The sequence below is a fragment of the Lingula anatina genome, chromosome 7 (genome assembly GCF_051362555.1).
Source record: "Lingula anatina isolate TDL-2025a chromosome 7, LinAna3.0, whole genome shotgun sequence".
Classification (NCBI taxonomy): domain Eukaryota; kingdom Metazoa; phylum Brachiopoda; class Lingulata; order Lingulida; family Lingulidae; genus Lingula; species Lingula anatina.
Window position 1 is genome coordinate 15,928,013 of NC_141773.1, and position 18,579 is coordinate 15,946,591.

The 18,579-nt window shown below is 36.9% G+C and overlaps 1 protein-coding gene across 2 annotated transcripts; it reads right to left on the bottom strand.

The window, feature by feature from the left end:
• Positions 1–373: 373 nt before the first annotated feature.
• On the bottom strand, positions 374–6,138 carry LOC106180422 (uncharacterized). 2 transcript variants are annotated; one of them, XM_013564402.2, is made up of 4 exons: positions 5,892–6,138; positions 3,586–3,745; positions 3,071–3,271; positions 374–2,681 (listed from the first exon to the last, which is right to left on the bottom strand). In XM_013564402.2, exons 1-4 carry the CDS (start codon positions 5,946–5,948, stop codon positions 2,656–2,658), a joined length of 444 nt encoding a protein of 147 aa, XP_013419856.1. In that variant the 5' UTR covers positions 5,949–6,138; the 3' UTR covers positions 374–2,655. The 2 variants fall into 2 exon arrangements, with proteins under 2 accessions (XP_013419856.1, XP_086873547.1); XM_087017421.1 differs by lacking the exon at positions 5,892–6,138 and adding an exon at positions 5,683–5,706.
• Positions 6,139–18,579: the final 12,441 nt, after the last annotated feature.

Sequence of the window (18,579 nt, forward strand, 5' to 3'; positions counted from 1 at the left end):
TATCAGTGGCAGGGCAGTCTTGTAATTATCGATTATATCTATCTACTTTAAAGCGTCGGAGAGACCGCTGTGGGAATTCACGCCAAGTAATGTGGTTTTCCGTGTATATATATCTCCAACTAGAGTGACGAAACATGTGCACGATGGGAGGCAAATATTCGTTTTTAATTTCTCGCGACGCTTTAAACTCAGGACACCACCACATACCGGTGTACAGACATACCAGTTAGCCCCAAAAGCAGAGTTTAGAAAATAACCAGGTGAGGCTATCCAAGTTGTAGATTAGTTAGGCCTCTTTGCTAACATGATTGTTCCAATTTTATTATATGACTGTGTAGTATGGGGGTCTGGTAATTTAGAAATTATAGTACGCTTGAAATTCTGTAGATTTTTATTGAATCTGAAAACAAACACACCCAAGATAATGATTTATGGAGAACTATGTAGAATGCTATTAAGTATTAGTATTAAAGCAAGAATTGGTTCTGGGCAAATTTGATCACAGGTAAACAAAGTAAATGTTCATATATACTATACAAACTTATCTATGGTAAATTTACACAGGGATGTGAAAGCAAGTGGACGCACAATCTGAAGTCCATTTTTGATAATTGTGGTCTTAGCAAAATGTTTATTACACAGGATGCCTGTAACAATGAATGGCTGATAAATTGTGTGAAAGTGAAATTGCAGGATCAGTTTATTCAAGAATGGAGTTCGGATTGTTATAATACTAGTAAAGGGTTGACTTATAACATTTTAACAAATTCAGAGTTTAAATGAAGAAACTATGTTCTTTCCACTCTGTATACCTACAAAATAATAACAATCATAGATTACCAATAGAAACAGGAAGATGGTCAAAAATACTTAGGAATTCGAGGTTATGTAATTTCCAAAAAAAAAAAAAAAAAAAAAAAAAAAAAAAAAAAAAAGAGGAGACGAATTTCATGATGTATTTAATTGTACTTTTTTGCCGAAAGTAGAGATCTATCCATCCCAAGAAAATTATTCAACAGGCCATATATATTTATTTTCAAAAATAACAAGGAAAAAATTAATAATCTGTAAAATTTATTAAAATAGTGAACAAGGGGTCAAGCCTTCAGGTTAACAAGCATATGTATGTACTGTTATATGTTCTCCAACCTATATGTATCACAGTAAATAAGAATAAACTGTAAAACTGTTAAACTAATCAATGAGAGCGACCAAAGAGAGAAATCAGGGGAAGTAGCCTATGGGAGTAAAAACTATCGGATGCTTAAAGGGAGAACAACTGTTCATATGAGATTTATGTTTTACAATAAAATCATTGTAGACAGTTCTTCAATTATGCTGGAATCTTTGCTTCCCACCAGACAACTTGGACCTTCATAGTTGGCTCCGTAATATTCTCTCCAGAGATTATTACAAAAAAAAAAAAAGAAATAACTTTGAAAATTAAGGTCGAATGGGTTCACAAACCATTGGTAAGTATGGGGAAAATTGTCCTTTACCCTAGGAAAATCCGTTTTTTTGGGCCGAAACGAACAGTTGTTATCCCTTTAATACTTCATACATATGCGGGGTGCCTCACTGGGCACCTGTGATTGAAGAAAAGAAGACCGACCCTACAAACTGAAGTTGAGTTAGTGCTTAGTGATTCATACTAAGTTTGGAAAAGAAAAAGTAAGAACCTCATGTACCGGTAAACGGAGCGATGTTTCCTGTATTGATGATTCTGCAAATCTTTTGGTAACTTTTAGATTGGTACTTGTCAGCCAAATTAAACATTTATCGCCGAGCAATTTATGTGTCACAAATGTTTGTCAAATCTGGGTTTATTCACTTTTATCTGAATCTTGATTTGTTATCCAAGGAGTAAAATAAGGCATGTTGTCTAAGAAAATGAGAAACAATTGCACATGACCAATGTATAAGAAAAACAAGCTAAATGTCATGTTTAGTATCATTCAATTAACATAAACAGTAAAAATTTCGCATTCAATTTTAAGTTTCCTTCATACCTTATAACGATGCCATAAAATTTGAACAATCAGAAAAAAATGAAACGTCAGTGTTTGAATTAAATCAACATTTTTGGTTTTGAAAAGACATCCAGGTAATGACGTCAGCTATGTGAGAAATGGTTTTCTTTTGCTATTCTTTGTAACGGAAGTGAGAGCCCCGTCTACTCGGCCGTTCTTAGGGTCCACGTGGTTACACCTTTATGTGACGTTATTTGTGGATGTGTTTTCCAAACCAAAAAGGTCTATTTATCATCCTCCTATTTGTTGTCTTCCTATTTCTGATACAGGCGATTGTGTCAAAGAGCCCTCTCTCAGTTTTATGTTTTAAATGAAAAATCATTCTTGACGCGGTATATTCATGGTTTTTCTCTACTGAAACTACAATCGCTGTGCCTTCAATTTCTCTGTTTACAGGCATATCATAAACTGACTGTTCACGTTTCTATGGTGATGGTATCTTGGATAAATTGTCAATTGATGAAAAAACGCCAGTGAATCTTTTATAGAAAGCGGTGGATTTCCAACTTGTCCAATCAAAACTTGTGTTACTGAATATCTGGGTCAGCTACTGCTTCGTCTGATTTTTATTAACATTCTCTGGGAGAGCCCAAAAATTCCCTTAGAGAATGGGACTCCAGTGACGTCATCTCCTCCCAATCGAACGAGATTCTGAAACGTAATAACATATTTGTGAATCAGGTGATTTGTACGAGCTCTTTTAGAATGGTACTAAATGCTAAGCAATGGCTGGGAAAATAAATTCATTCAATCTGCTCAACGGCTAAATGGACAGTTTTCAATATGAAGCATGCTGTCAAGCGCCCGTTGTTATTTGGTGGCATACGTCTTCACGGGAACTAAACACAATTCACAAAATAAAGTAATTATTCCTATTCATATGATACTCCTGAGAGGAAAAAAAGCGAAGGTAATGGGAAAAATTACTCCATTTATAATAATTAAGAAAACGAAAGATCAAAGAAAGCATCAGAAGATGACGTGATAGCCACAACGCTATACACAGCACAGGTGGAAACACATAACCACAAACCACTTACTTAATTCAAAAATTCTGAAGAAAGCATCCTGAGACGGTAAATGCTGTAAACGTCCGCGTTTTTTACTATGTGGAATTTCACACGTGGTCATGCAATCGTCGTAGGTCCTTATTACATATAAGACATTCTCGTAAAGTCCTGACAGGGACGGAAACGCCTGAAGAGATTTCAACAGTGACTGGACAAAACCAGTAAATGTATCTGGAAGGAAGAAGACCATTGGTCATTATCTCTCGTATTGCATGGGGATGCATTGTCCAATGTTACTTAAATAAAGCAACACTAAATTTGTCTGAGGAACATATAACTTGGGGTAATTTATATAATTATTAGTATCGTTTCACGAATATTTATGGTAACAACAGACACAGGTGATGCAAAGATAGATAGCGTTTAAAGAATTAAAATTAAAAGCACAGGGATACAACCGTTTATTAGATTAATAATTAAAATGAATGGACCAACTATGCTAAGTTCATCATCTTAATAAAGGAGACCAAATGTCAATAAGTCACCTGAGCTGTGTTTACTTCTCCAGTAGTCTTTCAAAGATGCCACGTCTTCTGTCTCACAGCGCACTTCACACAAGGTGGCGCTGCTCGTTAAACTCATGACGCAGGTTAGTAGTACTGTGGTCTGAATAAACATCCACACTGATTTGGTGCAATTTCTCATCTGAAATAAAAGCAGACAATGAGAATTGAAAAAAATATTTGGTCGTTTAAACTAAGATATCTTGCCCATGCTGAAGAAGTAACAAACTTAAGGTACGGTCAAACGATCAAGCAGTATATGTATGTGATAGATAAATAAATAAATATGAATCTGGAAAAAGTCGGTAGGTGGTGCTGTAGGCGATGGCTAACAGGACTTTTGCTCCCTGGAAAAATCAAATCATTTTGTTGTGATCTTTCCTCGTAAACAGACTCCACAATGCCGTGACCTGAGGTGCGTTAGTGTCATTAGAAAAAAAAAATATAGCAAGGTCAGAAGACTTTAATGAACACCCAGATAAACAGGACCGAATAGAGTGTCATTCAGTCTCATTTACATCTCATGGTATTAGTGCATGGTGCAATTTAGGCATTTGCACAGGATCTTTAAAAAAGCACTTGATATAAGTTAAATCGTGCTTGTAACCGCCTTTGTTACTTGTACCATGGACCCAAAGCAGATATGTTAATGGATATAATGCATTGAGGATCTGGTTACTAAAATTGCATATCTGTAACCTTTTTTGTTCTGGTGACAACCAAAACTACACCACGTTTACTGGCATACGAAGGTTATTTTAAAATGTAACCTATTAAGCAAAATGAAGGAAACCACCGGCATCAATAAATGCTTGTTGCAAAACGTTAATGACATCAAATCGGGTACCGATTTTTGAAAAGACAGACCTGTTCATCAGTTAATATACGTAGTATGGTTGTATGAAGTAATTAAAGATATGGTACATGTATCCGCACTTAAATATATCAAAGTAGTAAATATCCTATCCTGTAAAGCTACCTATCTTTCTTAAAACAGACTTTCAGACTTAAAACAGACTGAATGAATCACGATTCGTTTAGAACAAAATTATATAATGAGATTTTGTATACAATATCGAGAACGGGTCGAGCAATCAGGAACACGAGGAAAATGTTTTTTCTCTCGACAGAAATGATAGAAAGTCTTTTATATCGCCGTAATAAAGCGGGGGATGCAAGTGCAATCAATGGAATCAACTGAATTATCTGACACGCTTCCTCAAGCAGATAGGGGGTATTTAAGTCGAGCGAACACGAAAGTTAATTAATACCTTCCTTTTTGAGGAGGCGTGTCATTCAGTTCAGCCCCCACAGTGTTGGACTGACCCATTTCGTACGATGTGTCTATCTGAATGCTCCCTTAAATTGCAATTTCATGGTGCGATTGCAATTACTCACAAGCACAGACAATCAGAAAATGATGGAAGCGGCTGACAGCTGAAGGATTTTTAGACGTAATATCTTACAAAATCACATAGGTATATGTAGCTTCTCATGTAAATTATGTTCTAATGTTAAACATAAAACGGTTTCCAACTCTTCTTATAAGATTCAAAATTCCACATAAATACATTCTAAACAACACATAGAAATATAACCAATTCCATTTTATCAGCAAAACGGCAGTTATCGTTATTCTGGAATCTGTTGGACCACTTGAAAATCAAAGCGTGCTCCCCTCCGTAATATTCTCCTAAGAGATTATTCCAAAATAATAATAATAATAATAATAAAAACACTTAAAGAAACGATCGACTAACTTTGAATGTAGGAACGGATTCATTTACCATTGGCAAGTATGGGGGAATCGTCGTTTACCCCGGGCAAATCCGTTGTATGGCACTCTGTCCGCCAAAACGAAGAATTGTTTTCCCTTTAACTGTATGCAGAGCTAATGAAAAGTTCGCTCTTAAAGCCTTTCATCTTCCCACATGCATGTAAAATAGTGTTGCTTATTCTAATTAGATAAATGCCTTTTATGTTGCGCGTTTCTGATGGTGATGTTTTTTAAATCAATCGCGATCGTGTGCTCCAGAACAATTTACTCGTATTGAAACGAATAGCCTCTACTGTACTTACGATACGCATTTTGAATGGCTTGGAACTCAGTCAACGTGTCTTCCTTTTATTACGATTTCTTCTACGGAAGATGCATGAAAACGTTATCCAAATAACATCATTCTTTAATTAAACAAAGCAAACGTCTTTAAGAAATTCTGACTGAGCTTTCTGGAATTGTGCCTTTTCGACAGTCTTGAGAGTTACTAAAAAATCAAATAAAAATTTACCTTGTGTTGCAGTGATAGTCCATACTCCAGGCTAGCTCTCTGATAAACACGCGTCATGACTTCAATAAAAGCCAGTACGGAAAATCGTGTTATATACTGCCAGACCTATAACGTCACATGTCGCCCCAATTAAAAAGAAACCCAAAGAACCGTACTTGTTTGTCACATCTCTACGTTAAGTGACTCACTAGGCTTTGACTAGTACTATCCGGACCGTCTATTCCTGTGCAATGCTCTATTAAGCGTCATTAAAGAGCTACCCAGCCGTATCGGACAGATATGCTATAATACAGCCACGTGGGTCGTGTGCATCGAATAATGTGTATGCATTCGTCCTTTTGTGACAATGGGCGGGGTTAGGGGTCAAGTGCAAATATTGACAGTTGAGGCAGGAAGCCGTCTGAGTCAATACATTCCAGGGTAATTAATCATTAAGTCAAGGATCCAGCACGTATAGACGTGGAAATGGCTTTTTGGTCCAGGCAACTGAAATATAAAGCAAACCCGTACGTACTTTCAAAAAGGTATTGAGCAGACAGACTGATAATCTAATCGGGATCATCTCCTTATACAAAATGACCTAATAAAAAGGATTTTCTTTGTCGATAACGGTTTATCTTGTACTACCAAAACATACAGTAGTATATTACAAGTCTAGTACTTTTTCCTCTTCCTCAATAGAGCAAGATGCAGCCCACTTCATAAAGTCAATGGTCAAAGAGTTGGTCCAAAGCTTACGAACACTGGAAAAGAGGAAGCTCGGGTAGTAAACAGAGTGAAGTGGTCAGGTGAAAATGTGTCTATAAATATAGCTCTTCCTCTAAGATTACCCATGGGTGACATATTGCCGTGTAAATACCCATTACCTCCCATATCGACATGTCAATAGAATGTTGAAGGTGTGTTCCAAACGAGTCACACACTGTCTCTATATCATTTGAATTGACTCAGATTCGGTTGAATGGACTAGACGGTAAGGAATAGTTAGAATTGTCCGTAAGGAATTGCCCTTCCGGAATACGTGCGTCAAGGCATCGGTCAACTCGCTGTGCGGGGTGCACTTTGATAAAGTTAGTAATGCAAGCATGCTTTTCCAGTGTCAGCTCTTATAAATAGTAGTCGTACCTCTTGGGAGTTAATTGGTATCACTTTCTGGTGTAGCTCATCAAAGAGAGTTGGGGTTTTAGTAGCGCCCAGGACGCATGTTTCTATGCAATATTGTCCACATTGGTTCTACACGTACGTTAGCCCAGTGTCTGATTGAAATGACGAGATGCTTGCATTAACCAGTAAATTAGAAGGGTTAAAGTCATGACTTGACCAGTGTAGATAAACCTCTCCAAAGTTAATACGTGTAAAAAACTCTTTAGCAAAATCATGTTGCTCTAAAGTCAGATGGGTAATGTATTGTTTTAAAATAAATTTTTATCACATTTTTTCTGGATACAGCTTTTGTAAACAAACAAAAATTCAATAACATACACCATTAGTGAGCCACTGCTTTTATTGGGCTTCAATAACATTAATCAGATCTATAGATTGATTGACCATAACGGTTGAAACAAAAAAAGGAATTTTATTACCCAGAAGGGATATACAACGGTATCTAGGAAACATAATTTTTGCCGAAAAGGGTTTTGTTCTTTTCGCTTAAACGGGAGTGTCCCTTAACTGAAGTGATGAAATCCTTTTATATGTGTCATGTATGATATGACGACTTTATCTGCTTCAATGTTCCAACAAAGTCGCACTTTCAGTACTCAAAAAGGAGCAGCTAATGTAAAAAAGTATCATATTCCATGTCATCTCACCGTCACTTACCGTATTCCAGTTCCAATCGAACATAAATGAGGTGTAATCGTGCATTTTTTTTAATCAAAAGGATATTCTATAATTCAAAATGCAGAATTCAATATCCACTTTAGGAAACCAGCTTACTATCCGGCAAAAATCAGTGAGACTTTGCTGCTAGCGCTAGTTTACAAAGCAAGAGCTGCAAGACAAAAGGTGAATCACATAATCTACCCTTACCTTTAGATTGACAGCAGCTGTCTTGAAAAAAAGCAGCTGTTTACAGATTTACTTTTGTTTGTATTCTTTTAAAAGCACGGCTTCATCAACACGTTCGCTCCTATTGATCGCCTACTGAAACACGATTAATACGAAATGACATAATTCATTTATAAAATATCTAGAAAGCCCATTGGTTCAAATTCTACGAACGATTAGTTGTCTTATCAGACGATGAATTGTTTTTCCTGGAAGTTTTCAGGATATATCTCACGTAACTCCGCACAGCATTGTGATTCTGACATGTTTGCTTCCATCTACATATAGGATTCATTTATCCAATTTCAGGCATTCAAAACATGCCAAAAACTTACTGAACTATCCAGTGGTATTCAAAACTGCTGACTTACACCGAACTGCACAGACAGTAAAACTTGCAAATTAACGTTACTGGAACTAAAAAACAGATGCTTCTACATAATGGCATTCAAAACGCATTACGGATATCTGTCGTAATGTGCAGCTTTTTTATTTACATTAAAAATTTAAGCATTTTTGGGAAAGCATTCCATTTTGCTCACGGTCAAATTTCTCGACAGTAATGTTAGATTAAATGACATATTAGGCACTTGTAACAAGCCAAACAGCAGCCGTTCAACGCTATATAGTTGATAAGCAAACCAATTAGTATTCGCTAAGTAACGCAGCACAACAGATCGGTGCGATACTGACGCAGCAGGACCAGTCCTGACTGCTGTAATTAGATTTATTCACGTGTCTTAAAAGGTTTGACCTGAAGTGATTAACGGATGACCCCTAGGACGCTGCATCAGACAGGAAAGTGTACCTTACATAATCCGCCCATGGAATGTAATCAGCGTCTAATGAGAAGGCTACCCTGAATGATCAAAAACCCCCTGAAGAAAGAAAGAAACCGGTCGGGGCAAAAAAGTTGCTGTTCTTTTTTTCTTTTTATTATATATAATATTACTCGTACAGGTAAAACGTTTTTACTTTTAATATATATATATATATATATATATATATATATATATATATATATATATATATATATATATATATATATATATATATTTTTTTTTTTTTTTTTTTTGAGAGAGAGAGAGAGAGAGAGAGGGAGCAATTAAGGCTTAAACCTTGCCTGCATTGTGATGCGCCATTCTTTAAAGAATTATCATTAACACATTAAGTGGAATTAATATCAGTTTAGATATCAGATGCATTTTCATAAAATTCCTCAACCGTAATAACAACTATAATTCTTTGATATAATAAAAAAGTACTTTATCATGTGCACTTCTTGCCTTTTTTTACCTACAATACACCAGGTTCGTGCAAATAACTTAAAGGGGTAATAATTCTTCATATGAAGCTCAAATATCAGAATAAATACATTGTAAACAACACATAGAAAACGACCTGGACCTTCATTGATGACTACCCACCGTAATTATCTTACAAAAGCACACTTAAAAAAACGATCAACTAACTTTGAATTTCGGAACTGATTCATTCACCATCGGTAAGTATGGGTTCATCGGCGTTTACCCCAGGAAAATCCGTTTTATGGCACTTTTCCCGTCAAAATAAAGAGTAGTTAGCGATGTGCTGGTTCTTCCTAAATCCACTGTGAATTCATAAGAGATGCAGTGACTGTTTAATTTTACTGCAACCCCATCAAATACGTGTCAGATTTCATATCAAAGTGCATGCAAGTCAGTTGGAGGCATTTTTATTACCAGTTTTAGAGTGTTTAAACATTGTTGTATTGTTGTCCTTTATGTGAGCAGACACCTACGTGGTTAAGAATACCTGTACCTTCTTATATGCTGGAACACGGACCGAAACACGTCTATGAGCTATAAACCTAAATACATTCAGTAGTAAACGACAAGAAAAATACATTCAGCAGATTTTAGACTGATCTTACCCTATGAAACAAATACACTTTTTATGTAAACAATTGGCACTCAAACCATAAGTTACAGGGTCTAACTAGCGGATTTGCGGTCCGCGCTCTTGATATTGGTTTGTTTTTCTGAAGATGATTAGAATTTTAAAAAGACCTCGAGTCCGAGATGTTCCTTTGTCGACAAACAATGTCATCGGAACATTCGGCCACGAGCCTGCAATTGCATAAACTGGGTTTAAATGACGCCATTTTACTGTGCACTTTTTCACAAAAACACTCAATAGAGGAAACTTTGTGATTTCTCCCATTTTGAGCCTCTGATAGTGGTGCTGACTAAGATAATCTATAACAGTGTGTGGGTCGCCCTGTGGGTCCCACAGACAACATAAAGGGACCCGACATGAGAGCATAAAATAGATACCTTTATATATCAAGCGTGCTTCAATTTGCAATTCCTGGACTATTTGTCATCTTTATGATTCAGTTTCATTTGCCTGAACCGCACAATTGCTGCATTGGACTTTTTTATTTTTAAAATAATAGGGTACTTCCAGAAGTAAAAATTAGAACTATAATCACTGATTGTAATAAGATTCACTTCGAAACATATACATGCTTTCTGTATTTTGCTCCATACACTGTATATCATATCGTCTGTAATTACTTTCGAGATAATCACAACATATGTAACTGAAAACGTATGATGAGTTCGTATCGACATATAGTCTACACTATGTGCTATTTTGAACAAAAATAAGAATGATCTGGCACTTAAAATATGGCATTTTGATAAATCTGTGTGCAACCGATAATTCATTTCATCGATGAGAAATCCCACACTACCATGGCCGGACGATGTGGGTGAAGGGAATTTAAAATATCATCTTTTTGCATAAATATCACCACTTACTTATCAAGCACAAGTTGGGCTTCAGTGATATTCTTGCAAGATATCAGAAACAAACACATCATCACATTATGTTTTCTGAACTTTCCATACAAAGTATTTATCTCACAAAATATTGGCGTAGGAAATATTGGGATTATAGCAGGTCAATGTTAAGCTTATGTTATGCGTTAATGAGGTGCCAATGTGTCGCTATAATGAATGGGAACTGAGGCCAAGGAATACACTGTCAGTGGCCAAACAAAATGAACCTAATCATTACCACATTACACAGTATAATCTCTGTCATTAAACCTTGTTTTGACGCGTGCGTTTCATGATAACGCAAAACTTAAATAATTACGTTCAATAGCAAAAATTACTTTTGCATTTTTCGTACTAATGACATAAGCACACTGCTGTCCAATTTAAAACGTGAATTATAAAGGTCAAAATGCCAATCATATATACAGTAGAGTAGGTAGAGCCATTTGGGCTCTGCCAAATATGTTTTGTATTTTTTTTTTCATACAAGGAGTCATACAATATCACTATTGATCATAATTCATATTTATATATATTTGCATTCCTTTGTACCCATGTAGATGCATATGTATACGTTACAATGGATAAAGTTGTATATACAGCACTTAAATCAAACCAATATTTTGTATAAAACAAAACAAACTGTTTCTTAATGAATGCCGTATTAGGAACATATCTTAAATAATAAAACAGGACAGAACCATTCAAAATTACAATTACAAGGAGTTTGACGAATTCCTATACACACCATCATGCCACGAAAACCTGGTGCCGTCTTTCATGTAGATATGGTGTTGGCATAGCGGGTCACAAAGTTCTCCACAGTTAAAATCACTGTAGCATAGGATTACAAGGAATGGTCCCTGTGCAACTGCATGTGTCTAGACTCAAGAAATATGGATCAAATCTCGATGTTCAAAACCAGAACCTGCCAATTTTCCCAGAAATGTGCCCAGTACACAGTGTGCACTGACGTGATAGCTCCTCCAAAAATCGCAGAACCATGTGTAATCAAGAAGTGGCAAACGGAAAAATAGTTCAAATTAAATAATCATACTATTGGAAGTTGTTTATTTTAAATACGCCACAGCACAAGGAAACGATATCCTTCAATATAATTATTTCTTGATTATAAAAAACGGTGTAACGTCAGCTTCAGTAATGTTTTTCCATGTCTTCCTAATACGACGCTGAATCTCTGCTGTGCCAATATTTGTTATGCCATGGTTTGCGCTTTTGTCGCAAAGCCTAAAACAATGTCTATGTCCAGTCAGGCAATTATAATTACGGAATAATATCAAAACAAGTGAAAGGTTAAACAAATACTCCTCTGCCGTATCTAAGGCCTGATCTGAATATGTCTTTACAGAATAACGCGGAGAAGAACGTGATGCTCAATTTATACATTTCCCGGAATGACCCTGTGTAACAAAACACATCATGAAACCTGACATTTCACATGCGGCTTGCATGTAAACGAATGTGAACCTTCTACAGTAAGCATATCAAACCAGGTATTAAAATCAATGGCACATTTGCGCAGCATTTTTTTTTATTTTTGGTGGTGGTGGTGGGGGGGGTGGGGGGGGGGCATGTAGGTTAAAGGCTTCCATAAAAAGCATATATGTTTTTGTGTTTAGATTCAAAAGTTTTATATTTATTTGTGCAGTTTGACGAGTGTCTGTAATAAAACTAGGGAACCAGGGTGCTGATACACATATGATTGGATGGACGTGGGCCATGAACCATCTACCAATGCATGTCGTGTGCGTGTGACAAGTGATAAATCTATCCAGTGAAGACGGAAGAGTGATAGTGACTTTGTATGTCACGAAACCTTTTTTCAAGCTCCTTTCCTTGAATTCAGACCACAGATCTGTCAAGACCTGTCGTTGAACACCGCGAAAAAAGTAATTACACGAGACACGTGGCTTTTGCAGGCTGCACGTGGAACAAGACCGTTCAGTCGCAAAGAAGCGTGACCAAGCAATCATGTTATCTCCTATTGTCGAGCATTATGATCCCAGGCGTGTTAATTGTCCTATGAGCCATGCTCATGATGGGAATCATCCGAGATAGTGCAAAGTGTCTGGACTTGGCATAAAATTACACAGGATTTTGCCGGATTTGGAGGAAAGTGTGCTCAGAAATAATAGAAGTCTCGCGAGAGTATAGTGCAGCAACGAACAAGGACTGTGAATTTATCCACGGATATCTTTCTGGTTGTTTTCTCTCAGGTTCAGTACGTATAAACCCAAGCTTAGCGTGCTGCCTTCGCACTGTTTCTAAGACAAGATACTTGGCACATACATTTTCATCGATTTAATTACTATAAAGTAACCCTCGACTCACGCGGAATTTCGAACGTCTTCTCGTCTCGCGTGGCGTCACGATATGATAGGCTCGTTCCAGCTCGTTCTCTGATGCTTTCCACTCTCATAATAATAATAATAATAATAATAATAATAATAATAATAATTTTTTTGTAACTTAAAAAAAGTTGGTTTGTGATAAAGTCAATGCAGTCCAAAAACATATTCAATGGGATTTAATGACTATCAATTTAATTGTTGAAATGAATTAAAATGAAAATTGGTACACTGATGGTTTCTTAAATGAGTTAAGAGTCCTATCAAAACCATACTAAAACTTTGGGGTTGGTCGTACTTGTATCATTAATTTAGCTCAAAACCAACATTCCTCGTATTGGAGTTGTGTCTTAAAACAAAATCAAAGACATTTAGAATGCGACAATCTATAGAACTTGTTTGAAAACGTGCAGAAGGCGGCCTTTTGCAAACGATGAACCAGACTGTTAACCGAATATTGATGGAGCAGTGATGTAAACAAATGTAAAAGTGCAGTATCTTTTTCAAAAATATCATAGGTACACTTATTAACGACGTTAACATAATATTAGTATCTATGTGTTTCTGCTTACTGCTGGATAAACATAACTGTATGATACCACTAGGTGTAACTAAAATATTCACAAAGAAGCGATAGGAAATACAATAACATATGGGTGAAAAGGGTTCTCACTGGTGAACCAGATCATACTATTGTCTTTTTTAATTCAAATACTACTGGAGAATAAGTTTTATATATATATGGTCTTAATCCAGCGGAAATACTAAAAAAACCTTCAAAAACAACGTTTATCCTTTTAATTGACAGTTTATTTGAGACGCTGAAACCAAATCGAAGAATTCCCAAAGGGACCATTCATTAGTTCTTTAACTGTAATTTCCTGTAATTCAAGGAAACGCAACGCTTTGACCAAGCTTTGTCTCCAGTTTATTATACCTAAGTGAAGCCTACACATGATTTAGCTAATGGGCAAAATGGCTTTGTAAAGACGCGTAATTTTCTGTCTGATTTTCACTGCAAATGACACATTGAATGCGGCCTCTTGCCTCTATAGGCAATTTGTAAGTTAGTTTAAACTCGATGTTTAATAAATGCTCAAGCACGAAATTCAATACGATTTGTAAATAGTTTATACTCGAGTCGCTGCACACGACAAAAAGGTAGATATACGGTGAGAGAAAGTCCCCAAACGTACTGAAGTCCGAGGCCTGGTCGAGCTTAATCTATTCAGTCAATTCAACTAATGTCTTTGTTAGATGGAGTGAAAGTCGAACAAATGTATGAGCTTCGGCGGCGTATTTAAAGATAAACCGTATAAATGTAAAATGTTTGTTCGTCTGTTAAGGAGAACAGCCTAGTAATTAGACATAGAAACGTTTGAATAGCACAGCCATGTAAACTTGTGCACCTAAGGCGAAAAGTCAAGAAAGGTCCCTCACAAAGTACAGATATTTCTGTTAATGTCAACAAAACGTAAAATGTCGAGAGGTAATCTGCTGAGAGAATGCAAAGAGATTCGTTTCCTGTATTGTGCTCAACATCAAAGTGCATACGTTTGCTTCGTTTTAATTGAAAACAAAAGTGATTTTTAAATAGCTAAAATGTTTGTCTGTGGGGATAAAGCTTAAACCAGTCGTAACATGGGGAGCTTAGAATCTGCCACACCGATAACGCTAAACCGCGCTTCCACAGTTGGTAGTCAAAACCTTATTTTTAAAATGCCTTTAACTTCGAGAAGTGTTTTTATTTTAAGAACCAAATGTTTCCATAGCTACAGGATAGATCCAATGTACCGCCAAAGCTTGATGGTCTGTCCAACGACAAAAAAAAGGGCAGAATGACGGCAGTAATACACTGTAAGTGGCAATTTTGCGTCAGTTCCACGGAGTTGAATGAAGTCGTTAAACAAGGGTTTGAGCTGGTACCTCAATACTTCTATAAACAATTACAAGTTCATATCGGGTCTATCCATTATTTAGAAGTGTACAACTAATTAATTGGCAATAGTTTCAGTGTTATTCAAATCGTATACAAATTATTTATTCTAATGGTTTTATGTGAAAACAGTGCACCCCAAAATTACATGGAACCGTAGCGTACTGTTCGCAAAGTAAGAAATTGGGCAAATATTCTTTGACTTTGTGGCCTCTTTGCCATCACTCCCGCGCAAACTCGTTGAAATAGTATACCATCCACTCTCTTCCTTTTTGTTACCACGCTGAAAACCTCTGCGATGGTAAGCAGTTCAGTCTGTGTGGACTCTCTGCGAACAATCTTTGTGGTTAACGCCCTTATAAAGACCGACACATTTCCTTCCTACAAAAATAACCTGCATAGGTTGTTTCGTTCCGTGACGATTACCAAATACAATTTTCAATACAGTCACTTGAAGGCTGAAATGATTAACGTACATAGGCCTACGTACATAATGAAGTAGACAAAAGCGGTACATATTAATTACTTCTTGCAAGCCAAGAATTACTTTTGTCCAGCCTAACCATTAGACAGATCTGCACGCAATGTCTTTGTTTGTTGCTGTGGTGGACACCTGCTCAATCATCAAATGCTGCAATGATCGTCTTACACGTTCAATTAGTTGATGTCTTGGTTCCCCAGGGTAACTACTTATTTCATTTGTGTCTCCGTGCGAATGGGTCAACGTGTTCAATAATGTCATTTCTCTACGTGCAATCTGGTTATCTAACCAACACGAGATCCTCAAAACACACAATCGTATCCGTGTGCAATGGTTTTGCGACTGTAAAAACACTCTTAAACTGCACAAAGAAAAATTGTCGTCTCAAAATGTTGGTGGCTTGCGAATGGGTAAGCATCAATTTTGGATTAGAAAAGCAACTTATTAAATTGACTAACAAAACGTAGCAAAATCTATTTCTTTTTAATACTGCTGACTTTTGTTCCATTAATATTTTAGGTCACTACCAACTAGCATGCGTTGTACATAACCTATTGTAATCATTCTTAGGCCCGTGGCCAGCTATTTTAAATAGGCTTCTTTTTCTGAAAGAGTGAAACCTTCATTTGCATAGATCAAATTTTACCCGGAACAGACCTTTTCTCGACAAAAAGGGCGGTTCGTTCGAACCACCCCCCCCCCCCAAACCCAACTCTCTACTGGCCTGATTCCAATTGGTATATATCGCCCTATATATACAACTCACCCTAAGGAACTCGTTTTCCGCAGAGAACAGGCTTATGGAGGAGTTGTAAAGATACCAAGATTGCCCCCCCCCCCCCCCCCCCGGTTAGGCCAAACGCTGCAGTGTGGTGATTTGGGCATATGTGGCGATTTTTAAATATTTGGGGTCACATTTTAGTACCGAATCTGTTCTCGTTACAAAAATAATAGATATATGAAACATAAATAAAGAGCAAAAATAACATATAAATTATTCAAAGAAAATATAATGAAATAATCATAATCACCATCACCCTGACTTTCCCAGTCTTGATCCATATGAAAACCACATTTTCTATCAGGAACAATCAATTACACAATATATAGAGGATGCCAATACATCCTGAACAAACTCTCTCTCCAGAAATATTGATGACTGCAGTGGCGGATTTAGGGGGGTCCTGACCCCCCCCTTCCATTTCTGAAAAAAAAATCACACCAATGGTACCCTCTTGAAATAACAATTTTGGCAAGCTGAATCATAGTTCTAAACCGTGTCTTGTTCGCCCTCTGAAATACCAAAAAATTTCCGGGTCCGCTGAAGGGCCCCGAATCCCACGCCAAGGGGAGTCAGACCCGCATTTGCGGACCCCACCTTCAAATAATCCTGGATCCACCTCTGGACTCGGTCCTAATATATAATGGGACTGCTTTTGTTTTTTGGGGGAAAATCTTTAAAATGTAAAACTTCTCCGACGTATGAAAATTCCAGCAGTCGTCAAAAAGAGCTGAAGTTACCATTAATACTTTTAATGTCATTTAAAAATAACATTATTTTAACTTTTTCTAACTTGTATCAAACTGAAAATACCTGAAAGGATTGTGCTCACCTTTTGTGACTTCTACTTCAAGATATTTGAATCAACAACTTGAAGTGTTGTCAACCCTTTTATCTAGATGCGTGATGCATCATATACGGAAATGACATAACTCGTTACCTCGACGACAGACAGGAATTAGAACATAATTTATTTAAATTTCGATCATTCAGTGCCTAACCACAACCCGAATTTAACTTTTACAATAGAAAGCCAATACGTTTCACTTTTGATGAATTATAGTTTTAAGGAATTTAGGAAGCGGCAAACATGGATACACTAAAGTCGGTGCGTTTTGAAATGCACGTTGTGACGTTTGTGCCTCAATTTGTACCCTTTCCTAAACTTGGTGACGTCATTGGCACTTATTAATATTTCATTTTCAGGATGTGTCATCAACCTGAAGAAGCCCACGCAATGTTCGAGGAAAATGTTAACACACATGTAACGCATGAAATACGAGAACTGTCTGGCAATAAACGGAAGTCAAACATTAACACATTGACACCTATGTCAAGCTACCTACTTAGTACTCAGTGACATCGGTGTAAAGATCACTTGGGTGCCGTGCGTGTAACAGAAAGGAACATGAAGTTTCTATTTCTATTAGATTCGTGCCGGTCAGGGTTAGTGTGACGTACATGTAAGTGGTTCGTAATCCAGGTTGGGGTTTACCTGTACAAATCAATAGGAACCGGACCCTGTGTCACATGGAACTCTCTCGTGCATGACTCCGAGGGACGCTTCGTCATTTAAGTGTTGTAATACACTGTGCGTCAAAACTGTTTGGCCAATATAAAAGTGGGCCGTTAAGTGCGTTTCCAAGTGAGCAGGAAACACTGAGACGTTTAAAACTGTTGCATTTGTCAAACTGCCGTCATAAACTGTTGTCAAATTCGTTTTAATATAGTCCATGTCAAATATGAGATATTTCTCCTGGTTTTAAATATTTACGAGTATGCATAAATAGACAGCAAAAATATTAAGCCCTATGTCTACAAGAATTTGGTATTTGCGTTCTCATAGGGTTATTTTAAGAACTACAGCGTGACTTAATTGAGAACTATCAAGACACGCCTACAGAAATCTAATTGTATGTCAGTAGGTTCAAGTTACTGGTGGCTGGCGTCGACACAAAGGCCCCTACAGGTACACATATGTAGATGTTGTGCTCCTAGTTAAGACAAACAAGTGGATAGTCCTGCCATGGTGGTGGCATGACCTTCATAGACAAATACCACTCAGCTGTAAGCTTTGGTTTCCCGAAAGTTTTCATGCACCAAATCTTTTGGGTTTCCGGAAAGTTTTCATGCACCAAATCTTTTGGGTTTCCCGAAAGTTTTCATACAGTGTCCTTGCACACATCATGATATCAGACAGATTCACTTTAAAACTCTGCCATCAACATATAACAATATCTAAATACG